Source organism: Malaclemys terrapin, chromosome 23 (assembly GCF_027887155.1).
Source record: "Malaclemys terrapin pileata isolate rMalTer1 chromosome 23, rMalTer1.hap1, whole genome shotgun sequence".
NCBI classification, from domain to species: Eukaryota; Metazoa; Chordata; order Testudines; family Emydidae; genus Malaclemys; species Malaclemys terrapin.
In genome coordinates this window covers 18564285-18589380 of record NC_071527.1, presented here as the reverse complement: position 1 = coordinate 18589380, position 25096 = coordinate 18564285, and the positions used below count along the sequence as shown (strand labels likewise).

The 25096-nt window shown below is 56.6% G+C and overlaps 1 protein-coding gene across 4 annotated transcripts in view; it reads left to right on the top strand.

Moving 5' to 3' along the window:
* The first annotated feature begins 1079 nt into the window (after nucleotides 1-1079).
* Nucleotides 1080-25096, top strand: part of SLC44A2 (solute carrier family 44 member 2) — a 41710-nt gene continuing 17693 nt past the window's right edge. Inside the window, exons 1-9 of one of the 4 annotated variants that reach the window (XM_054012911.1) lie at nucleotides 1091-1165; nucleotides 16470-16626; nucleotides 20510-20558; nucleotides 20855-20928; nucleotides 22076-22160; nucleotides 23035-23119; nucleotides 23755-23871; nucleotides 24078-24138; nucleotides 24772-24895. In XM_054012911.1, the coding sequence (XP_053868886.1) occupies nucleotides 16590-16626; nucleotides 20510-20558; nucleotides 20855-20928; nucleotides 22076-22160; nucleotides 23035-23119; nucleotides 23755-23871; nucleotides 24078-24138; nucleotides 24772-24895 (632 nt within the window). In that variant the 5' untranslated portion in view covers nucleotides 1091-1165; nucleotides 16470-16589. Of the gene's footprint in view, nucleotides 1166-16406; nucleotides 16627-20509; nucleotides 20559-20854; nucleotides 20929-22075; nucleotides 22161-23034; nucleotides 23120-23754; nucleotides 23872-24077; nucleotides 24139-24771; nucleotides 24896-25096 lie in introns of those variants that run through there. The other 3 variants (XM_054012913.1, XM_054012910.1, XM_054012914.1) reach the window with 3 other exon arrangements.

Below are 25096 nucleotides of genomic sequence, written 5' to 3'. Positions count from 1 at the left end.
GCACATGACTTATGAGGAGGGGCTGAGGGAACTGGGATTGTTTAGACTGCAGAAGAGAAGAATGAGGGGGGATTTGATAGCTGCTTTCAACTACCTGAAAGGGGGGTTCCAAAGAGGCTGGATCTAGACTGTTCTCAGTGGTACCAGATGCCAGAACAAGGAGCAATGGTCTCAAGTTGCAGTGGGGGAGGTTTAGGTTGGATATTAGGAAAAACTTTTTCACTAGGTGGGTGGTGAAGCACTGGAATGGGTTCCCTAGGGAGGTGGTGGAATCTCCTTCCTTAGAGGTTTTTAAGGACAAAGGCCTGGCAGGGATGATTTAGTTGGTGTTGGTCCTGCTTTGAGCGGGGGTTGGACTAGATACCTCCTGAGGTTCCTTCCAACCCTGAGATTCGATGATTCTATATGGACCAGCAACAGTCTATATAGTATGGCAGGACATGAGATACTGGACTGTATGGACCTGTAAGTGAGATCCATTAGGGAGGAGCTGTGGATACTGAGGTCTGAGGCCTGGTCCCCTACGCAGCCACCTAACGAGCTGGACAGACCCGTTCTTCTGTTCAGGTTCTTGTCCGGTGCTCATCACTGTGGTATCGTCTCCAGCACAGCAGGGGGCAGGCACGGGGCCAGCGGGCCTGTAACGGCTCGATCCTGCAGGGCAGAAAGGAGGGTGCTGACCTGGCATGGCAGGCAGGGAGATATCAGACAATAGTGACCGATGAGCCGATCTAGGGTGGAAGATGAGCTCTGTGGACCGAAGTTCTGATCTGCAGTGGCAGGAGGTTCCATACGGGGCTAGATGGACCGACGCCCCTCTGGGCAAGCCCAGGAGGGAGCTCTCTGACTATATGGACTGATGGTCCAGTCCCAGGCAGCAGGAGGGGGGATATTGGACCATATGGACTGATGGCGGGATGGGGCGGCCACGGGGCTATATGGCCCCGCCCCTCCCCAGGCAGGCGGCTCTCGCAGCAGGGGGCGGGGCGCGCGGCCCCCGAGGACCCAGGCGATTGGGGGGCCGAGCTCTGGGGGTGTGGCCTCAAGCCCCGCCCCCGGCGCCCCTCCCCGGCGGCCCCCGGGCTGTGCAGGGCGAGCGGCTGCGGCGGAGCAGTGCGGGGAGCGGGGAACGCGATGGGCTGGAAGGAGCCGGACGAGGCTTACGGTAAGGGGGGGCTCGGTGGGGCGGGGGGGCTGCGTCCCTGCCGGGCGCCGTGCCCAGGATCGGGGCCCTCCCACGCCCGGCAGCTGGGCGGGAAAGTGCCCGAGGGGAGCTGGGGTGGGTCTGCCCCATGTGCTGGGCTCGGCCGGCGGGAGGGAGGGGAGGTGGGATCCCCAGTCGTACCCCCCCCCACCCCGGGCTGTTTCTCCTTAGGGCCCCCGGCAGCCGGACCCTGTAACGCCCACGGGCTCAGCCCCCGCATCCCCCACCCCCACCCCCGGGCTTCCGCTGTCAGCGGGGGACGGCCAGGCGGGGGGTTGTACGGCGGGGGCCAGGCGGAGGCTGTGGGGGGAACCGGGCCCGTTAGCTGGTCCGCTGCGTGGCCGGGGCGAGCGATGGCTGATGGTGCGTGTCGGGGAGACGGGCGCCGTGGGGCTGGGTACAAAGGCAGGAAACCCCCAGGGTGCAGTGTAGTAAACCGAGAACTGCGTCCAGGAGACCCCGACCCAGACCTGGGTGCCGCGCGCTGCCCAGACCCCGACCCTGACCCAGACCTGGGCCCTATCGCGCCGGGCGCTGCCCAGACCCCAACCGAGATCAGGGCCCCCTCGTGCTGGGTGCTGCCCAGACTGTGACCGAGATCGGGGCCCCATTGGGCCGGGCGCTGCCCAGACCCCAACCGAGATCAGGGCCCCGTCGCGCCGGGCACTGCCCAGACCGTGACCAAGATCAGGGCCCCGTCGGGCCGGGCGCTGCCCAGACCCCAACCGAGATCAGGGCCCCGTCGCGCCGGGCGCTGCCCAGACCCCTGCCGAGATCAGGGCCTCCTCGCGCCGGGCGCTGTCCAGACCGTGACCGAGATCAGGGCCCTGTCGGGCCGGGCGCTGCCCAGACCCCTTTAGTTGCAGCACTCCGTTGTTCCCCCTTCGCGGGGAGCCCGCTCTGACCCGCCCCGAGCAGCATACGCATAGGCAGGCTGACGTGTGAAGATGGGGGCTGGGAGCACCGGAGATGTGATGTTACAGACCATTAGTTTCCTCCCCCCATTCTGCCCCTCACCCCGAGCTGTCAATCGTGCCCAGTTCCTGGGGTGATGTTTCCTAGGGGGAGGGGGTGTTTATCTGAACCAGCCCTGGGCTTGGCCGCCCGCCCCCCCACTTCCGTTTCGCATGGCGCGGGGCCCTGTGTTTCTAATCATCAGCACCAGTCGTGTTGTTTCCTTCCTCTCGGACTGACGGTGGCAGGGAAGGGAGCGGGGGCGGGGTGGCTGGGCCTGGGGCACACCCTGGTGTGACAGCCCTGTGAGAAATGCTGCCCAGCTCCCCCAGGAGGGTGCCCACACTTGCTGTCCTGCACAAGCAGCGCTGACAGCTGTGGGGGGGAGCAGGGTTTAGGGTTTGCCTCACTCCAGCCGGGGAGCAGGGTCGAGGGCTGCTCCTAGCAGGTCCCAGAAGCAGCGGCACATCCCCCCTCCTATGCATAGGGGCAGCCAGGGGGCTCTGCTCCGCATGCTACCTCTGCCGCATGCTACCTCTGCTCTACATGCGGCTAGCTCCTACGTGGAGGCGCAGCCAGGAGGCTGTGTGTGCTGCCCCGTCTGTGGGCACCGCCCCTGCAGCTCCCTCTGCCCACGATTCCCAGCCAATGGGAGCTGCGGGGGCGGTGCCCGCAGACGGGGCAGCACGCAGAGCCTCCTGGCTGCGCCTCCACATAGGAGCTGGAAGGGGGACATGCCGTTGCTTCCGGGAGCTGCCTGAGATAAGTGCCATCCGGAGCCTGCTCCCCGGCCAAGATCAGGGCCCCATCGCGCCAGGTGCTGCCCAGAGACCAGCCGAGATCAGGCCCCCGTCATGCCAGGCACTGTACAAATCTAGACTGGGAAATAGTCCCTGCCCCAAAAAGCTCACTCGCTAAGCAGCCCCCTCCCCAGTGCCCAGATGCCGGGGGACAAAGGACTCTGCAGTGACTCCTTGTGGTGGGAACAGAATTTTGACTCTCCTGATTCATGGGGCAAGTTTGAATTGAGGAGATGGTTTCCGCACCCCCCCAAACCCCCGGGACAGAACAGGGCTGGGGCAGGGGGGCTCTCACCTTCCTGGTTTATAACAAGCTGTTTTCTCTGTCCTGGTCCCCACCCGGGGAGCCCCGGAGCGCCCCACTCTGGTGATGCAGCCAGATGGCACCAGAGCGGTTGGGATGTTGGTTTCGGCCCATGGTTCTGGCTGGTGTGAACGGCCGCCGGGCTGGGCTCTGTTCTTCCCTGGGGCCAGCTCTGCTTTTCCCTCCCTGGAGCCCGTGGGGGTCAGCTCAGCCAGGCACACTCCGCCAGCGCTTTGTCTCCACGGGGGGTTTACGCCGTGCTGGCTAACTCCGGCCCAGACCCCTCATTCTGTGCAGTGAAGGCAGAGCCGCTGGATCTGTGTGGCCTGGGCGGGGGCTGGGCTAGCCACCCGGCTACACCCCTGGTACTGGGGGGCTGACCTGAGCCGCTGTCCATCCCGCTGCGGCCACGCGGCTGTTTTTAGCATGGCTTGAACAGAGCTAGCCCGGGTCTGGCTCCCCGTGCTGGGAAGCACCCGTCACTGGGTGCTGTGTGGGCCCCAGGGCAGGCGGTGGGCACTGGAGCATATGGACTGGTGGCCCCGGAGGTGAGATCTGATGTGCCTGATCCTGGCAGCGGATGGCACCGCAATCCAAACCAGCACCAACCCCTCTTCTCCGTAGATTCCTGCGCTCTCGGTAGGTGCTGCCGCTGCACCCCTCACCATGGTATCTGGGCCCCTTCCAGTCACATGGGGCTCGCTCGCTCGTATTCTCTCCCTAGGTGAGCTGTGACGAACTGGGCCTGTTCTCACTGTGGTCTGTGAATGCTGACAGGGGAGTGTGGCTGGAATAGTCTGCATTGGAGGATGGGAGACAGCCCGAGGGCGCATACCTGAGTGTGTAACACGAGAACCCAGGAAGGGGTTGAAGGCCAGGTGACTCCTTAGCCCGGGAAACTGAACAAAGGCTGTGGGAGGGGTCGCTGAAGCCAGAGTGTGGGAAGCAGGCTGGAGAGATGGCTGGGAGGCAGAGATGGCTCTGACCTCCCAAGGGGGGCTGGGCTGGGATGCCTTGGGACCCCAAGATGGACCTAACTGAGGGGGGCCCTGTTGTCTGTGCCTGCAAGACCTGTCTTGGACTGTATTCCTGTCATCCAAATAAACCTTCTGCTTTACTGGCTGGCTGAGAGTCATGGTGAATCGCAGGAAGCCGGGGGTGCAGGGCCCTGAGTCCCCCAATACTCCGTGACAACTGGTGGCAGCGGCGGGATCTACTGCACCCCGTGGACGGCGCTTCCTGCAGTAAGTGACTGGGGAGCAGTAAAACGAAGGGGGATTGACGGGGACCAGGCGTGCTGAAGAGTGAGAGAGAGACGGTTATTACCCCTGGGAGTGTGTGACCAGCGAGAAGGACTTTTGCAGTAACAGGGTCCCCGGGGGGGATCGCAGCGAGTGGTCCCAGGGGCGGAGGAGTCTGCAGCTCGACCCTGGCAGAGAGGCGGTGACCTCGAGAAGGGCTGGCACACTAGGGGGCCCCCTGGGAACTGTGGGGAGCTGTGAGCACACAGGCCGGTGAGTGGCCAGCAGGAAGATGTATGCCAAGCGGCTTAAGAGCGACCTGGTGGAGCTGTGCAAGCAGAGGGGGCTGTGCATTGGGAGGCTCACCAAAGCACAGCTCATTGCCCGGCTGGAGGCGGAAGATCGCGCAAATGAACTGATCCCTGTGTCTCAGGGAAGCAGCCTGGCAAATGCAGCGCAGGCACCAGTGTCTGTCCCAGCTGGGAGTGGTCAGCCGGCTGCTGAGGGCTTCCCGAGACCCCTCCTTCCTATGCCGAGGGGAAGGGTGGGGAGGAGCCCAGCAAATACCGAAGGCGCCGTGGCCCCCCTGGCCAGCAGGGGACCCTCCCGGCGAAGCCCGCCGGCCAGCAGAGGATCCTCCCGGCGACGTTCGGCATCCGGGGAGCGGAATTGGCTGGAATGGGAGAAAGAGCTAAAACTGAGAGAGCTGGAGGATCGTGAACAACAGAGACAGCATGAACGGGAGGAGAATGAGAGACAGAGACAGGAGAATGAGAGACAGCGTCAGCATGAACTGGAACTGGCGAGATTGAAGGGCAGCGAACCCCCGGCTGCGGTGAGTGAGGGGGGACCCAGGACTGCACGGAGCTTTGATAAGTGCATCCTGGCCCCACACAAGGAGGGGGAGGACATGGATGACTTCCTGGAGGCCTTTGAGACGGCCTGCGAGCTGCACCGGGTTGATCCCGCGGACAGACTCCGGGTCCTTACCCCCTTACTGGACCCCAAATCCGTGGCATTGTACCGCCAACTGGGAGAGGCAGAGAAAGGGGACTACGAACTATTCAAAAAGGCCCTGCTACGTGAGTTTGGGCTGACTCCTGAAATGTACCGGGAAAGGTTCCGGAGTCAAGATAAAACCCCTGAGATCTCATATCTGCAACTAGCCGCCCGCATGGAAAGATACGCCAGCAAGTGGGCTGGTGGGGCCCAGACGAAGGAGGACCTGATTAAACTGCTGGTACTGGAGCAACTGTATGAGCGGTGCCCATCCGACCTGAGGCTGTGGTTGGTGGACAGAAAGCCAGAGAACCCGCGACACGCCGGGCAGCTGGCCGATGAGTTTGTAAAGAGCCGGTCAGGAGATAAAAGGGAGGAGTCCCAAAGGAACAGTCCCACCACAACGCAGAGAGAGAGTCACCATGGGACCTCCCCATGGGAAAATACAGAAAAAACCCATCAGAGGGGAGCATCCGGCATCAGGACCATCCGACCTACTCAAGGGGACCCATGGGACATGGGCTGCTACCACTGTGGCCAAAAGGGCCACATACGGGCCCAGTGCCCTAGGCTCAGGGACAGACTGAGCAGACCGAACCCACAGAGGGTTGACTGGGTAGAGACCCAGCCCGGCGAGAGGCAGCATTCCCAGGGAAGGGGGGCTGGCAGAGTACCACCTGCTAAGGAGGGAGGAGAGCTCCAGGCCAGCTCCTCTAGGGGGCTGGATGCTCCAGACTCAGGGTTTTTGGTTTATATGGTAGGCGCGGAGAGAGTACCTTGTTCCCCTGGAGGTGGATGGGAGGAAGGTCAATGGATACTGGGATACGGGCGCAGAGGTGACGCTGGCCCGGCCCGAGGTGGTGGCCCCAGATCAGGTGGTGCCCAACACCTACCTGACCCTGACGGGGGTGGGTGGAACACCAGTCAAAGTACCCGTGGCAAGGGTACACCTGAAGTGGGGGGCCAAGGAGGGCCCCAAGGATGTGGGGGTACACCCGTATTTGCCCACTGAGGTATTGATGGGGGGGGGACCTGGAGAACTGGCCAAGCAACCCCCAAAAGGCACTGATTGTGACCCGCAGTCAGAGCCGGCGAGGGGCACTGTGCCCTGGCCTTGGGGGGGGTGCCTTGCCTGAGGCGCAGGACCCTAACCTGGTGGGGAGGGAACGCCCAGGGACACGGCTCAGGGAGGCTGCAGCTTCAGACCCAGCGGGCGAGAAAGAGCAGGTGGCCATCCCTGTCCCAGCTGCTGAGTTCCAGGCCGAGTTACAGAGAGATAAGGGACCTGGCTGACCTCAATGCGGTACAGACCATGGGACGAGGTGGCTGGAAAAGGTTCCTGTGGGAGAAGGGGTTCCTGTACCGAGAATGGGCTCCCCCAGGGAAAATGGAGTCAGGGGGGATCAGGAGGCAGCTGGTGGTACCCCAGAAGTATCGCCGCCAGCTGCTGTGCCGGGCCCATGACATTCCTCTCTCAGGGCACCAGGGAACCTGGCGTACCCAGCAGAGGCTGCTACGGAGCTTTTACTGGCCTGGGGTCTTTGCTACTGTCCGACAGTACTGCGGATCCTGTGACCCCTGTCAGAGGGGGAGGAAGGCCTGGGACAAGGGGAAAACAGCTTTAGGACCCTTGCCCAGCATAGAGGAGCCTTTTCGGAGGGTGGCCAAGGTAAAAAGGGCGGCTCTGAACCAAGAGAGCCCAAAGCACAGACCTCCAGACTGGAGCGCTGGGAGAAGACCACAGCCCAGTTGGAGCCCCAGAGGTATGGGGGTGGGGAAAGGGCATAGGCCGCATAAACCTTCCCACATGCGAACTGCGAGTGCCATCAAGCACCCCCGACCTAAGGGGGGGCGTGAAACTGAAGGGGCCTGGTGTAATTCTCACCAAGGAATGGGAGGGATGCGGGGGCATCCATGGGAACGGGGGTAGGTTCGAACTTCCCCGGGTCACTGGCTAAAGTGACCCTGCTCAGTTCGGTCTCGAAGGGGGGAGAGATGTGACGAACTGGGCCTGTTCTCATTGTGGTCTGTGAATGCTGACAGGGGAGTGTGGCTGGAATAGTCTGCATTGGAGGATGGGAGTCAGCCCGAGGGCGCATACCTGAGTGTGTAACACGAGAACCCAGGAAGGGGTTGAAGGCCAGGTGACTCCTTAGCCCGGGAAACTGAACAAAGGCTGTGGGAGGGGTCGCTGAAGCCAGAGTGTGGGAAGCAGGCTGGAGAGATGGCTGGGAGGCAGAGATGGCTCTGACCTCCCAAGGGGGGTGGGCTGGCATGCCCTGGGACCCCAAGATGGACCTAACTGAGGGGGGCCCTGTTGTCTGTGCCTGCAAGACCTGTCTTGGACTGTATTCCTGTCATCCAAATAAACCTTCTGCTTTACTGGCTGGCTGAGAGTCATGGTGAATCGCAGGAAGCCGGGGGTGCAGGGCCCTGAGTTCCCCAATACTCCGTGACGGGATCCTCCCCCCGCGGCTAGAGCCCAGCCTGCCTGGGGGGCAGGGCAGGGCAGGGCAGTCACCCTCCGGGAGGGGGAGAAATACCCGGCTTTAGACGAAAGGGCTGGGCCCTCGCCTGACAGCGCTGGGGTGGCTGGGAAAGGGCAGCACGGGGTGGGTGGTGGTGCAGGGGATGCGTCTCTCTCTGGAGGGGCTCTCCCAGGCGGGGTGGCGCCCAGCCCCCTGTACAAGGGGAGCAGCATGGCTGGAGTTTGGGCCGTTCTGGGCCAGGGGCACTTGTCTGTTGGGCCTGGGACGGAGCCCCCAGGCACGTTCCATACCCGGGCCGGTGACCAGCTACTCGCTGGCAATTCGCTCCCCTGGCTGCCCAGGGGGGCTGTGTTCCGGGCTGCAGATGAGGTGCCCCCTCCCGCCAACTGGCAGCGTTTCAGAGCATGACATGCTGGGAGGAGGGGTGGAAGTGGGGCAGGAACTGAGGCAGGGAGGTGGCTGCCTTCTAGTCATTCAGGACAGGGTGGGTCACAGAGCCACTCGCTTCCCAGGGACAAGCCTTGGGAGAGAGCCCACAACCCGCCATGTCTCTTGCTTTCGATACATTTGGCTTTTCACTCCCAACCCTGCTGTGTTGAAACGGGGAATCCCAGCTCCTGCCTGCGGTTAGATAGCGAAGTCCAAACCACTGAGCTAGAACGGGAGAGGGAGCATGCAAAGGACAAAGAACACTCCAAACGCAGGACCACCCACTGAACCCAACTCTGTGGTGAGGATAGTGTGCCTACCGCGGGAGTTTGCAAAGGGGGCTGCTAATGAGATGCACAGGATCCGCGTTTACGGTGAGAGAATGCAGCTGCTTCTGGGGTGGAGCGGGGGCTGTTTAACAGTGCACAGCCACAGCTTAGGGGGGGTGTGTGTGTGAGGAATTCTGTGCCTAGTGGGATCTAGGGAGGAAGAATGCCCCGGAGAAAGACGGACCTGCTCCCTGGCTGACCCACAGAGACCTGCACCCGAAGCGGCTGTGGGAGGGGGTGGGGGATGTTTCCGTCTGTCGGGTGCTGTTCAGTCTCCTGGAGGTTCAGATGCTGCCTAGGGCCCCAGTCCCTGGATTCAGACCCTTATGACCCAGAGGCTGCAGACCTTGGTCCAGCTGGAGGAGGAGGAACCTCCCCTCTCTCAGTGGACTCCTGCCCCCGCTAGCTAACTCAGGGAGAGGGAATCTGAGCAAGGCAGGAGCTGACTCAGCCAGAGGGAGGAGAGGGAGTTTTGAGGGGTGGAGAATCATAGAAGATCAGGGTTGGAAGGGACCTCAGGAGGTATCTAGTCCAACCCCCTGCTCAAAGCAGGACCAATCCCCAACTAAATCATCCCAGCCAGGGCTTTGTCAAGCCTGACCTTAAAAACCTCCTAAGGAAGGAGATTCCACCACCTCCTAGGTAACGCATTCCAGTGCTTCACCACCCTCCTAGTGACATAGTGTTTCCTAATATCCAACCTAAACCTCCCCCACTGCAACTTGAGACCATTGCTCCCTGTTCTGTCATCTGCCACCACTGAGAACAGCCGAGCTCCATCCTCTTTGGAACCCCCCTTCAGGTAGTTGAAGGCTGCTATCAAATCCCCCCCCATTCTTCTCTTCTGGAGACTAAACAATCCCAGTTCCCGCAGCCTCTCCTCGTAAGTCATGTGCTCCAGCCCCCTAATCATTTTTGTTGCCCTCTGCTGGACTCTTTCCAATTTTTCCACATCCTTCTTGTAGTGTGGGGCCCAAAACTGGACACAGTACTCCAGATGAGGCCTCACCAATGTCGAATAGAGGGGAACAATCACGTCCCTCGATCTGCTGGCAATGCCCCTACTTATACAGCCCAAAATGCCGTTAGCCTTCTTGGCAACAAGGGCACACTGTTGACTCATATCCAGCTTCTCGTCCACTGTGACCCCTAGGTCCTTTTCTGCAGAACTGCTACCTAGCCAGAGAACCAAGCTCTGAGATGCTGCCACTTCACATGCCAGGCACGACCCAGCTTACAGGGAGAGCCGCAGATCCTGGCCACGCTGGGACCCGTCAGGGCAGCAGAGGCCAGGCCTGGACAGCAAACAACTGGTGGTTTGGTGCTGCAAACGGGTACTGGGTAGCGAGGCTGGAAATGCCGGAGGTGCCGGGACCACGTGAGGATTTGGAAAGAGGCAAGCGCTGCCCACGGGCCCCCACGGAGCCCCCAGCATCAGAGGGGCCCGGGACTGGCACAGTCACTTGTTACAGGCCAGGCCTCTTGCCTGTCTGGCTGTGCTAGCAGGCATGACATCCTGTTACCAGCCACACGGGTCACGTGCTCCCGTGGGGCCTGCAGAGGGATTTCCTCACCTCAGGACTGGATGTTGTTAGCGGAAGGCAGGGGCCAGACTGGCAGCTGTGGAAACTGGCATCTGCTGGGTAAGCCCAGAGCGGGACCCGTGGCAGGGTGACCCCAAACCTGGGGGGATGGAACGGTTTGTAGAGTGGGGGTGCTGAGAGCCAGGGAACCAAACTCTAAATCCTGTAGGTGATGGAAACCGCTTCAAACCAGGGGGTCCTGCCGTACCCCGGCACCCTTACTTGTAGCACCTGTGCCCATGCCCTGTACCCGTAGCCGCTGGGGTCTCGAGGTCTCTGTCCGCACCACAGGTGCAGCCCGGGCCATGGCAGGATGAGCTGCTGAGTTTAGGAAGGGCCCCAGGTAATAAATCAGAGATTGGTCCGGAGGCTGGAATTAGGGAACCCGTCCTTCCTGTGTCCTGGGGCTGTCCAGACTGGGGCGGGGGGCGTCTGACCCAGGCTGGTCACAAGAGCAACTTTGCATCAGCGGGAAGATCCACCCAGACCAGGAGACCGCCCCTGCGGCAGCAGGCCACAAGCTGGTCAATTCCGGCGGGAGGCAACCAGGGCCCTGCTGAGGGAGGAGCTGAGAACCCCTCACGTCCTCAGCCCGGGGCTGGTGACCAGGGGGACGAGGCGGCTGCAGGGATGGAGCGAAGGGCATTGGGAGAGTTCAGCTGGGAGCCAGGACCAGACTTTGGTGAGGCTGTAGGTTGGGACTGAGGGGCACGGGCAGAGCTGGGGGGCAGCCCTGGGCTGGGATAGTGGGGGCTGTGGGTCAGGGTTGAGGGGCACCGACAGAGCTGGGGGGCAGCCCTGGGCTGGGATAGTGGGGGCTGTGGGTCGGGGTTGAGGGGCACCAGCAGAGCTGGGGGGGGCTGGGATAGTGGGGGCTGTGGGTCGGGGTTGAGGGGCACCGGCAGAGCTGGGGGTGGGGCTGGGATAGTGAGGGCTGTGGGTTGGGGGTTGAGGGGCACCGGCAGAGCTGGGGGGGCAGGGCTGGGATAGTGGGGGCTGTGGGTCAGGGTTGAGGGGCACCAGCAGAGCTGGGGGGCAGGGCTGGGATAGTGGGGGCTGTGGGTTGGGGTTGAGGGGCACCAGCAGAGCTGGGGAGGCAGTGCTGGGATAGTGAGGGCTGTGGGTCAGGGTTGAGGGGCACCAGCAGAGCTGGGGGGGCAGGGCTGGGATAGTGGGGGCTGTGGGTTGGGGTTGACGGGCACCAGCAGAGCTGGGGAGGCAGTGCTGGGATAGTGAGGGCTGTGGGTCAGGGTTGAGGGGCACCAGCAGAGCTGGGGGGGCAGGGCTGGGATAGTGGGGGCTGTGGGTTGGGGTTGATGGGCACCAGCAGAGCTGGGGAGGCAGTGCTGGGATAGTGAGGGCTGTGGGTCAGGGTTGAGGGGCACTGGCAGAGCTGGGGCGGGGCAGGCCTGGGGTAGCAGGGAGCTGTGGGTCAGGGGTGAGGAGCATAGATCCTCCATTCTCCCAGGCAGCGAACTCTTCATTAGAAATCAAAACCAAATTAACCCGTTACCACAGGACACAAACCCAAGTCGGTTGAATCTGATAAACGCTTTAAACGGAAATTGTCCCTTCCCCCCCGGAGAGGTCAGTGCGGTGGGTCTAGCAGCCGCCGGTGGGGAGGGGGGCGGACAGACTAAACCCAATTTGCCATTGTGATACTTTCGGCTCTGCAGTGAGCCCGTGGCTGCCCAGGGATCTCTGGCTACGCCCCACTTCCCCGTGCCCCTCGGAGCCCATGGGGAAGGTGCGGCTGAACAGCCAAGCACCTCGGGGCGGTTCCACTTTCGGGCTGCGAGGAATATGTTGGTTTTCTGCCCTGGAGAGAGGCCTCGGGGGGGTTTCCCGGGGCCCTGCGAACTTGTGGCTTCCTGGCACTTTCTCTGAAACGGCCTCTCTTTGATCCTGGCTGAACGGCAGATAAAAGCCGGTGGCATGCATCTCTTTTAATTAGCACCACTTCATTTCCTGTTGATCGGGTTGTGCTTGCCAGGACACTGCTCGCCACCTCCTCTGAACAGCACCCACTGGGGCTGGCGCCCTGGGGCAGCCCCTTGAGATGGGGGGGGTCTGGGGACTGTCATTGTGCGTGGCCGGAGGCTGAGGGCAGCTGGCTTGGGAGGTGACACTTTCTACCTTCTCCTCGTTCTCGTCCTCAGGCCCGGCAGCTCATGGCGTCCGAAAGCTGTGAGGCTGCGTCCGGGGCGCAGGGACGGGGGCTGGCTCGGGGCTCAGCCTGCAGCTTGTGGACAGAGAGGAGGCTACGAGATCGCGCCCACCGGAGGGAGATGGAAACAAACCCGCAGAAGCCATGTTGGGGAAGGAAAATGGCCAGAAGGGCCTGGGAAGGCCACGTGATGGGAAAGTCAAAGGGTGACAAAAGGAACCCAAATGGCTCTGGGTGTGTGAATAACCGAGCCAGCCCCCGGTGAGCTGGCCACGCCAGGGGCTGGGGCATCTCAGCAGCCTTGCTAGCCCTAGCTATGGGAGCTGCCTCTCTAGCCCAGCCCTGGGCTATTACTCATCTTGTACAGCTGGGTCCCGAGGCACAGAGAAACTAAGTGACTTGACCAAGACCACACAGGGAGTCAGTGGCAGAGCGGGGAATTGAGCCCAGTTCTCCTGAGGCTGAACCCCTGGATCGTCCTTCCTCCCTGCACTGCCTGGATCTCCCAGTCCCACTCCTCCAGGCTTCCCCCAGCACTGCGGCTCAGGGACCGGCTGGGAGCATTCGCCCTCTAGGCTGTGGTTAATCGGCTTCCCTCATGCATTCACACCCGTGTGCTGCTTGTTCCATTCTCCCCACCCTCCCTGCAGCAGCCTGAGTGGCAGAATGACTCATGGCCCAGCAGGCTCTGCCCTGCCTAGGGTGCAGGTCTGGCCTCTCTCCTCTCCTCATCATGGTTGGGGCTTTCCCCAGCCCTCCTTTGTGCCTAGGGCAGCCTGGCGCTGGGTAGAGGGGTGCGGGTCCCTCCGTCCAAGGCAGCAGCTCCAGGAGAGGTGCTCGGATTCTCCCGCTCCTCCAATCCCGGCTTTTGTTTCGGAGCTGTAAATCGTGGCCTACCAGTCTGCCCCATGACATCCCCGCCAGCCAATGGGAGCGCAGAACTGCTGCCAGGGCAAGGGCTCACGGGCGACTGGCACGTAGGGCAGCGAGAAACGTGCTACTTACAGGTGGTGACTCCAAAAATTACTCCCAGGGTGCGTCCTTAGACCAGGTCTGAGCCCAGCAGCAAATGATACAGCTGCCGGGAGGTAGATTCTGCGCTGGCTTAGGGGGGTTGCACAGGATGTACCGTCAATCTTTGGCTCAGTTACTATCCCAAGGAAGTTTTGTCTAGTGCTTAGAGCAACGGGGGCTGGGAGCCAGGACTCCTGGGTTCTATTCCCAGCTCTGGGAGGGAAGTGGGGGGGTCTCATGGTTAGAGTGGGGGAGGGGCTGGGAGTCAGGGCTTCTGGTTTCTATTCCTGACTCTGAGTCAATGTGTCTAGTGGAGATTTATTTACAATCTAAATATAGCGAAGAGGGTAGACCACAGCAATGAACTGTAGGCTCAGGGGACAGAGTGGGCATGAGACACTCAGTGATTTCAACGGCAACCCGAGATTGAAACGTGCGCCCTAGCGCAACGTGAATTTGGTGGGTCTCAGCCACGAACAGAACCGGTACCAGCTGGCTTCTTGCTCTCGATCCCAGCAGAGATGCCGAGGATGCTGAGATGGAGCTGACGCCCTGGCAGGAGGTGGCGGGAAGAGAACCCTGCTGTCAGGGTTCCCTCCCCACTCTGAACTCTGGGGTACAGATGTGGGGACCTGCATGAAAGACCCCCTAAGCTTATATTCCACCATCTTAGGTTAAAAACTTCCCCAAGGCATAAATTCCTTACCCTGGGATGGTATCGCTGCCACCACCAAGTGAGTTAGACACCGATTCAGGAAAAGGACCACTTGGAGTTCCTGCTTCCCCAAAATACCCCCCCAATCCCCTTCACCCCCTTTCCTGGGGAGGCTTGAGAATAATATACCAATCAAATAGGTAACCAAGGTGAGCACAGACCAGTGCCCCTTGGGTTTTCAGATTCTTAAAAACAGAACTTTATTATAAAGAAAAAAGTAAAAGAAGCACTTCTGTAAAATCAGGATGGAAGGTAATTTTACAGGATAATAAGATTTAAAACACAGAGGATTCTCCTCTAGGTAAAACTTTAAAGTTACAGGAAACAGGAATAAACCTCCCTCTTAGCATAGGGAAAATTCACAAGCTAAAACAAAAGATACTCTAACGCATTTCCTTGCTATTACTTCTCTAATATTAGATGTATCATTTCAGTAGAAGCTGGATTACTTGCTTGGTCTCTCTTTTTGTCTCAGAGAGGACAACACACAGAGCACAAAACAAAAAACTTCCCCCATAGATTTGAAAGTATCCCCTTATTGGTCCTTTTGGTCAGGTGCCAGCCAGGTTATTTGAGCTTCTTAACCCTTTACAGGTAAAGGAGGGATTTTATGCTACCGTTAGCTGTATACTCATGACACCTGCCTTGCTGTGGCTCACCGTGTGTGCCCCCTGAGGCTCGGTCGAGGTGCTGGGACTGGCGGCTAGAGCTGTCTGCCCATGGTGCTGAGTACACGTTATGAACACAACAAGCAGAACCAGCTTCCAACCACAGCCCCGCACCTTGGTCCCGTGCCAGCGGTGGCCAGTGCGGTGGCTAAAGGAAGAAGAAGAAGAAGGTCTAGTGGTCAAGGGCGCTAGCCTGAGACGTAGGTGAGCCAGGTTCAAATCCCTGCTCTGCCACAGACTCCCTCAGGCAAGTCACTTAGTCTCTCTGGGCCTCCAGTCCCATCTGCCCACTGGTGGTAGCAGCCCTGCCCTCTAGGGGTGTGTGAAGGAGGGTAGATGAGCACAACACATAGAAAGGCTTAAAGCTTTTTTTAAAGACACAATTCTAAGGTCTTGTCTATACACAAAAGCTTAACTCTGTCGGTAGAGTCACCTAGTGTGAACCTGGTTAACCCGATATCAAGGTGCCTTGAACTAGTCTAGCTATTCCCGACAGGAAGGGGAACAAGTTGTAGCAGCAAGACACCTTTACTCTGGCATACCTGCATCCGCACTAGAGGCTGTGGGAGTATGACTGTATCAGGAACCAACACAGTTCTACCACAACCACGGTGCCTCGGCCCGTCAGCAGAATAGAAACGTGTACGCACATCTAGATGTGTCTCTCTCGCACTTGTGCCTTCCCCTCATTCTCTGCATCAGGGACTTGTGAGAGGAAAGTCTCTTTTTCAGAGGAAAAGAAACTCAGATGTTCTGCCTGTAGCTGCTGTTGCACATGCCAAGCGCGCACAACTGAGAGGAGAGAAGAGAATTCAGCCTGACTCCAACCGCGGAGGGGTCAGAGCCCAGCTCAGAGCATTGCATACCTATTTGCATGGGTGTAAAAAACCTTCTTTTGTTAAGCAATAAAACTTCCCCATTTTGTTGCCTTTTTATGGTTTAAGCAGCTACAACTGTTCACAGCCTGTCTGTGAGACTCCCTTCTGCCATGTGCCACCATGCTGCGCGGGCACTAAGGCATGGAGCTGCTTCATTGACCCCTTTCTTTGGGGAGAAGTTCTTCGCAGTGCGTCAGATCCCGTGTGTTTGGGGGTGCAGGGGTTCGTGGTTGGGATTTCTCTGTGCAGAGCTCTGCTTGGCTGCAGGTCTGGCCGTGCGAGATGGCTAGAATCTGATACATCTTCCATGTGAGGGACATCTTGAAAGATCCTATGAGTGCTAAAGAAAGAGCCTCAGTCCTGCTTTTGAACTGGCCCCTGCCTTGCACCTTGGGTGATGTTTCCAGTTTTGTTCCTATTCTGATTCGGGAGCACTTGGCATGCATTTGGCAGAGGGTGTAAATGACCAGACGTGGCACAGGGCCTGGGAGAAGCAGGCCAACAACCCAGCCCTATCCTAGAGGAGGGTTGCTGTCCCTTTAAATGTGCTCGCTGAATGGGCCTGTTTTTATTGGCTGCTCATGGTCACACCCAGAGAGAAAGGGAAAGAGGGCTAAGACAGCCAGAGAATCAGTGTGTGAAAGAGCAACACAAGCTGCCTGCAAAGGGAGCTTTTTGATAAATACCTATTACAGGTTAGACCAGTTCAGCCAGAGAGGAAGAGGGGGCCACGGGAGCCCGACTGGGCAACCGATCCCCAGCTGACTGTGGGAGTCGAAAGAAAGTGAGCTGAGCTCCTGCAGCGAGTCGCTGGCATGGCGGGAGACGAAGAGAATTATTATGGCAAACACGGTAAGAAAGTGTGCGTCGTGCAGCAATGTCCAGTGTGTCTTTCTTCTCTGGGGCCTGCTAATGCCAGCCTCCTGCGCTCCCTTCCTGCTCCTGGCGCTCTCTTTCCCCTCTGTGGTGTGCAAGGTGCTGCAGTGGACAGCACTTGGTTCTGGGGAATTGGGTGCTGCCTCGCCTGGGTGCCTTGGGACTTTGCCAGTAGCATTCTGCGCTCGGATGCCTTTCTGATTATGGGCATGGACGGACATGGCTGGCTCTCAGGAACCTCCCTGAACTTTAATGAATGTCTGCCAGTCAGACTCCTTCCCAAGCAGCTGAGGTCCATGGAAGGTAGAGAGGGTGCGGAGTGTTACGGTTAGCAGCTTCCTGGCTAAACAAGTCAGCAACTGCCTTTCCTCTGCATTTTTTTCAGTTGTGGTTAGCCCTGCCCTGGGACTGAATGGAGAAAAACGCTCTAAGCCCTGGTATAAAGGCACCCTGCACCCACAGAGCTTATTCCCTTTCTTGCAGGGGAATTGCTATAAAAGCACCTTTGTAATCAGTAGAAACACTAGCTGGCTTGTACTGCTTTCGATGGTGTAGTTAAAGCAGCATGACTTGTGTGTGGACAAGTTGTCACTCCCTTGTTGTGAGTCACTCTGTGTTACGTACATAGCCCTGGGCTCTGGCCCCTCCTCTTTTAGACTCCCATGGCCACAAATTAACCTTGGAGTCTCTTGGCCCTGATGGCTGAGAAGCTGGACCTCCAGTTCTCCTCTGTGACCCTCACCCTTTCTGCAAAGGTTCAGAGTTCCCCTTGTGTCAGCACAGATGGTGGAGAATTCCCCCCCCCCACTTGCTTTCCAAGACACTGCAGGGGGGGTGGCTAGTTTGGGGGTAATTGCTACAAAGTTGTTGCTTGCGTGGTATTCTTAGGGAGGTGAACGTTCCAGCAAAGTTAGCCATCGCTGCTCCGGAGTGATCCAGGACTGGAAGAGCAGGGTGGGGCAGAACTGAGGTGTGTTGGCAGAGTTGGGGGCATGGGGAGCCCAAGACTGGAATAGAAGCAAGATGCACTGGCAGCATCCAGGCCTGGATTAGCAGGGAGGGGCTGCAGGTTTGGCCTGAAGTGCGCTGTCAGCTACCAGCTGCTCTCTCTCTGAACAGTGAGTTGTGATCCCCCTGAAAGAGGGAAATCCAGGGAGCAGAAATCAAGAACTGTTTCATTTCACCTGTCCCTAGTGTCCTGCTGAGAGCTTAGTGATCTCTGTAGCTTGGCAAATGGGCCATGGTGCATTTTTGAGTGGTGAGTGGGAGCTGCAAACCAGCTGTTATAAACTCTTCTGCGTAAATTCTCCCAGGTGGGGGTGGGGATGCAGCTGCTCTGAATGTTTGCGCAGACAGTTCACAGAAGTTGGCAAGAATCCTGCTCTGTAGATAAGGGGAACGGGCCTTGTAAAATCACTTTACTGCCTGTCCACAAACAAGGTGGCCAAGGCGGGTGCTCTCTGCATGTGAGAGATACAGAGAAGGAACACTGCACACTCATGTCTCTTCCACAAGTGCCAGCTGTAAGTACATGAGGTAGCTGGAATTTCTGGCATATGTATGCTAGCTAGCCTTGCCCTGTTTTTCCAGGAAATCCACTTGGTTTCACTTTCAAAGCATCTGTGTATGCCTGCCTTGTGCACTGGCTCTTGCCCACGTTTTGATCCAGGGATTAGGGAATCTCAGCAGCTCCTAGGCATCTCAGAGAGGGATCCGGGCCTGGCTCCTTCTCAGGGTGGGAGGTAATGGAATGAGCAGTCTGGCTCCAGCTATTGAATTCCATCCAAGGAGTGCTTCGGTGGGTATGGGCGGTTGCAGCCTGTAGGGAGAAGGGGCTTCTAGGTTAGCTAGAACTTGCTATCCTAGGTCTGGAGCTGGGTCTGGGTAACCTGACTGAGGGGCCCCTGGGCCTCTTCTGAGGCTCTGAAAACAGTTCTGGTGACTTTCTCTCTTGGAAAATTCCCAAGAGCTGAATGGAAACATTCTCTAAGAATTGGCCGAGGAACTGTGTGGAAACTTGTTCTACAGTCAGGCACCGAATTATTTCCAGCCCTGGACACTAGGATATTGGAAGAAAAATGATGTCTTGGTAGATTATTTTCCTCCCTGGTTCTGGTAGTCTCCAGGCCTTTGCTGTAAAGGTGAAACCCGCTTCCAGCCTCCTCCATCCGCACCGTCCATGGTGCCAAGATGAGGATGTAGTATTCTAATATCTAAACTGTATTGTTAAATCTAGTCACCTAAATGTGGGCTGATTCTGTACTTTATGTATCATATGACTTTTAAAAACTAACTTTATATTTGTGGATAATCTCTAAGCACTATACCCAGATGTACAGACGCTCTTTTCCCAACCTACGTATTCTATATTTTTTTTAACATTAGCTTTAATAAAATTTTTAAATCTGTTCCTCTTTTCCCAGACCCTGTCTCCTGCGATGTGTCCCCTGCTTTGGGTGTACTTTCCTAGCATCTCTCCTGCCCCTGTGCAGCGTTTTTGCTACTGCACTCAAACTAGGGGTGCCAGTTCCAGAAAGAACAGAAAATACCTAGGGAAAGCTTGGAAGGAGTTTTCAGGAGACAGAGGCATGCTTTTGTGGGCTGAGTTCATGGGAAGGAGATAGGACGCCTGGGTTCTGTTGCTGATTCACCGTGTGACTCTGAAGAATTAATTTTTCCATTCTGTGCCTCACTTTCTCCATCTGTAGAATTATGATTCTGACTGGCCTCCCGGAGGGGTTGAGGCATAGGTGATAAATGTTTTGTTTGTAAAGTGCTTTGAGATCCTTGAATGGAAGGCACTGGGGAAAACCTGACATCCTTGGTGGATGGCCAGCATTTCCTTCCTTCCTAGGAGCATTACTAATTGTTTTGGCTCCAGCAATTTGTCTCTTTATTTTTAAATTCCCCACCTGCCCCAGTGACTTAAAGCAGTTCTTGAGCTGATGAAGTGTTAAAGTGAAAAGGTGAGAATACAGTCCTGGGAGGCTCACAGAGCGGGCTGTAAGGCACAAACTGCTCCTTGGGGCAGGAATTCCTGGTATTTTTAGATCTGCCTGGCGTTTTGTTGGTATTTGGCGTGTGACAGAGGCAGGTGAGGGTGGCTGTGTCTCTGGTGCTCTTCTGTGCTGCTGGATTGTTTAACGAGCATTTTCCTTAATTCCCGTGCTCCTGGGGGATGGCTAGGATCAGCCCAGAACATGGTGGTTGCAGGTGATTTCCTGTTCTGAATCTTTCTTGCCTATGTCTTACAGAACTGAAGTTCTCCTGCTCACGAGAGCCCCAAACTCATTACTAACCCACAGGTTCCTGAGTTCTTCTCTTCTTGGTGGGAAGAAATTCAACTGCCACAAATAGACAATTAGACTTAGAATCAGACTTCCTCAACACACTTTCCCCACCATAACATAGCAGACATGCACAACTCTGATTTTGAAAAGTAAATACAATGGGCCATAGTCTGCCCTCTGTTATATCTCCAGGGCTGCATGGATACCCCACCGGGGCCAGATTTGGCTCAGTCTGTGTCCGGTGGCGGCAAAGAGGAAGCACTGCCAAGTAGTTAGAGCTGTGGCAAATGGTGTCCTGTTCTTGGCTGTTGCATTGATGTGCTGTGTCCCTTTGGGCAGATCACTTCCTCTTGCTCGGCTTCAGTTTACCAGCTGCCCTGCCACTTGATGAAAGGGATATTTGTCATCTCTAACCAACACCAATATTTGCCAAGTTCCTGCTTCTCCTGGGTGTGAAGTAGCTCCATATCAGGTCCTAGTAGGAGGAAAAGGATGGGGAAAGTTACCCTGCTGTCCCGATGCTACTCCAAATGGATGGCTAACTCAGCGTTCTCTTACCTTCTTTTTAGGGACGCCACAGAAATATGACCCAACATTCAAAGGTCCCATTCATGACAGGTAAGAGCAGCCTCTCAGCAGCTGGCAATAGGAGTGGGGTGCTCCTCAGGCGGAGCAGAGAACACCTGTTCTCATCCGAAACTCTGCGGTGGCAATAATAAGAGTAGGTGACTGGGGAATGCTGATTGCCGCAGAGACCTTGGAGGCAGGAGCCATGTCTCAGCTAGAACGTGGATGTGATTGGTTTCTGCAGGGGGGTGCTGGGATGAAGCAGGGGGTCATAGTGAGTGTTCCGGTCTCCATGCTCTTCTGGGGCTAGTGCCTGATCTTGTTCTTACTTCTCCTTCCTCCCTCAGGAGCTGCACTGACATCATCTGCTGTATCCTCCTCCTCGTCGCCATTGTTGGCTATGTCATTGTGGGAATCGTAGGTAGGTAGCATGAGGCCCTCTCTTCCTTTCTCTGTTTTTTAGGAAACAGAGTGGCATTTGTCACCGCCGACACCTCTAGACTCGGATCCTGGCGGGGACAGGCCCTAAAAAGGCATTGGGGTACAACAGACACAAAGGCATTGGGGTAAAAACACCAGGTTGACAAGTGATTAAATGCTTACTGTGTTGTGATGTTACATATGTGTGTGAGGGGGGTGGCTCACAGGGCAGTACTTGGCACAGTACCCAGTGCCCAGCCACTAACAGGTGATGTTTCTGGGTAGGAGGGATGGTTCTCCTCTTGCAGGTGGAGTTGCCCCTGCTCCTCGAGGCAGGATCCCTGACTGTGACGTGGCAGGGCTTCTTCCCAGCTTTCAAGCATATGCTGCCATGGCCAATATTACTGAAGCAAGTTTATTGTCCAAACCAACAAAACCAGTTCCTCAGCTCACCTCTGTCCTAGTGTTTTGTGGCCTCTCCTTCTAGGGGTTTCTGGTAATCCTGCTTCCTACAGCTTCCTGGTTTCACCCAGCTTCCCTTCTTCTGGAATGCTGGCACCGGGGTTACCTCCTTGAGCACCTGGGCCCTTGTTCCAGGGATCCATCCCCAGGGTTAGCTCCACTCCTCTCTGGCTTCTGTCCTCAGGAACAACCTGCCCCAGTCACTCCTCTGCCTGTCCTCTGACAGGCCTTCCTAGCCCCACATGGAGCCCTATCCCCTTGAATGGGCTCAACTGGGCCCACCTACTCTGGCACAAGGGAGCCAGACCTGGTCTGTTCACAGTGCCCAGCCACCCTGGGACAATCCCTTTAGCTCCTCAGCAGCTGAAAACTCATGGGGGCAGGCTGTCATTTCATGCACTACCTCTGTTTTCTGTCTGCTCCTGTTTCAAACAGAGGCTGAAAGAGGCTGGTCCATGTATCCACAGCCATGTCAGATCAGCACAGAGGAGAACTCTGGGTGGGGCTACCCATGATGAGGCTGCCCCATTGATTTGTTTGGGGAGGAGGGTGTTTATACGAGCTCACTTGCTAACTGGGGGAGGCCCTTGGCCAATGGTTGACTCAGCAAGTTCATACAGCAGGTGAGGTGGGAGAAGGGAATGAAGGTTGCCTGGTTAATCATAGCCTTTTTTTCTCCCACTCAGCATGGACACATGGTGACCCCAGGAAGGTGATTTACCCCACAGACAGTCGCGGGCAGTTCTGTGGCCAGCTGGGAACTCCCAATGAGTATGTGTCTGAGATCTCTCTCCCTTTAAAAGACGGAAAGGGAAGCTGGTTTGCCATTACATGGGAACACTGAGTAATGTCCTGTCTTTGCTCCATAACACCTCTAGAAGCAATATAGCCTCAAAATACTACAACCTTCATTTTGTGGCTCCCTACAACTCCATTCAACTGTATCTCCTCCCCTCCCCTGGCTGCTAGGAAGGGGGAGATTTGCCCCTTTCCCTCTGTCCCCCCAACCCCAAGCTCCTGTGAGGTATAAAGTGGGACACCAACAATCCTATCTGTTTGCTCAGTGCTACCTTCCGTTTTTCAGGCTGTGTGAGAACCCCCCCCCTCCACTGGCCGCTGCCTGAGACTAGGCAAAGCAAGAAGAACTCTGATCAAACCAGCAGAGACTACTAGAGCTGCGGATAGCGGTTATAGACCCAGGCTGAGCAACACATCCTTTTAGGCTCTATTCACACCCAAGTGTGGGTCATTATGATTTTCCAAGTGGCAGCTCCGTTCTAATCAGCCAGGAAGTGTATTGCTGCGATTCTCTCATCCCAAGAGATGAACCTCTTGACAGGGAGCCAGATACAAGAGCAGGATTGGAACTAGGTTCTCCAGCCTGGGGAGACAGAGCATTTGACGTTAGGTTCCTGCTCCAGCTCTTCGGCCTGTAAAAAGGGAAGCAGTATAAATGTTTCAAAAGCACTCAACTGTCTTGGTTGTGGAAGGACAGTGTGACTTCTCCAGTGCAGTCGGATGGGCAAGGCAGCGCAGGGTCTCACTTCAGACCTGGAGTAGAATAGGTGGTGCGGGAGGTTCCTGGGTCCCATGTTCCCCTCTTGGACAGGAGATTCCAGAAATTGAAATGTCATCTTGTTTGCAGGAACAAGCCTTTCCTGTTTTACTTCAACATCATCAAGTGCGCCAGCCCCTTGGTGCTGCTGGAGTTCCAGTGTCCGACCAAACAGGTAACACAGCTCTCCGCAGCTTCTCATGCTCCCAAACACCTCTCGTTGCTGCTTCTCTTGGGGCTCCGACCCCTGCTTTGTTCTCATTTGGAAGGTTTTAAATAAGAGCTTTGCAGTGTCCCACATGCTATTCTTAGCAAATGTCCTTGCAGATCACACGCAGACCCCGCCCAGGGAGCAGGGGATGTTGTTTTCCAGTCAGCCATGAGTGAATCCTGTAACTGGGTGGGCACTGGGTATGGAGCCAAGTACGCAGAGCACGTCTCCCTGTGTTTGTCTCTCACAGTGTTTCTGGAGAGAGGAGCTACTTGGTGCGGTATTGCCCTCTCTTGGTTGTGCCTGGGCATTGCAATAACAACTGAGAGCCTGACCAGAGAAAGGTGTAGGAACAGGAGCAAAAATGAGTGGCTTCTGCTGGTGATTTGCTTTGAGTTTTATGGCACGATGGGCAAGAGTTGAACTGTAGGCTGAGACTGAACGGACAGGATGCGGCTAGCAGACTGCTGCCCCTCACCCAAGAGGGAGCAGTAACCTGGTGTCTATCTCATCCACTCCTCTCTGATTAATAATGATACTTAGATCTTATATAGCCCCACTTGGTTCTTTCAGTCTTCAGTACTGTGCATGTCTTTCAGATCTGTGTGAATAAGTGCCCAGACCAGTATCTCACGTACCAGAATGCCAGGAGACAAACCAAAGACTTTGAGTACTACAAGCAGTTCTGCGTCCCAGGGTTTAACAATCCGCAGAAGGTGAGTTGTATTAAAGGAATGGGATGTATTTTAGAAGTAAACTATTCAAAACTGGTCCCAGTATGGTGCCATTCTGCACTCTTCTTTCTCTGATGTTAACCTGATGCTTGCATGTTTCTCCAGAGGAAGAGTGAATGGTGTAGAAATTTTCAGGCTGAGAATTTCATTTAAACGTCCGTCTCTCTCTCTCTCTCTCTCTCTCCTAGAGCCTCCCAAAAGTGCTGCAGGATGGAGACTGTCCGTCCATGATCACTCCCAGCAAACCCTGTAAGTCTGACTGGGGAACAGAGGAAAAGAGGCTGGGAAGGGTCCTGGGAACTGAATACAGCTAGTGTTTAAGTTCAGACAGGGTTTGTTGCCTCTGGTGCAACAGCATGTGAGGGCAATGTACGTCCAAGATAGCTTTGCACACAGGTGTGTTACTACCAGCTGGTCTCCATGTGTCTGTGTCCCCCTAACTAGGATTCACTTCAGTTCATTCCCTTGCAGGTTGCTTGGAAGAGACCTGCAAATACAAGGGTACAGGTTCCTTCCCCCAGTGGCACATCCAGCCAGCTGGAACATGGTATTGGAGATGGCAGTGACTGAGCAAAACCCCCATTAAATTGCTGGATAAGAGCAGGAGCAGACCAGCTGCTGGGTTTGGGAGTGCAGTATGGTGATGAGAGCAAGGGAACCAGCCAGGTTCTAAACCCAGCTCTGCTGCTGATCTGATGTGGAACTGTGGCAGAGTTCCTGCCCTAATCTGTGCCTCAGTTTCCATATATGTGTAAAATGGGGATAGTGGTATTGACACTTGTGTAAAGCACCTCCTGTTAGCCTTTACTGGATTTTCCTGATGGCGATTAGACTGCTTTGCTCTCCAAAGTTCACCTGTGCCTCGTGTGCTTCATCCCTCAGTGGCGCGCAGGTGTTTACCAGCAATCAACACCAAGAAAGGGGTCATCATGGTTGGGAATGACACAACCTTTGAAGATGGAATGGGAAAACGAAGGAACGTGACAGAGCTGGTGGAGGGGGCCAAGTGAGTTCTGAGCCTCATCTCTGAGGCGAGGTATCCTGGGTGCTTCTGGGCTTGTCTTCACTAGGAAAATTGGTCATGTTAGAACATGACCAGAAGGCATCATGGTAAATAATTTGTCAGTGAAATACTGCTTATTTACTTGTGTTGTGGTAGCACCGAAGAGCCCTAGTCCTGGACCAGGAACCCACTGTGGTAGGCTCT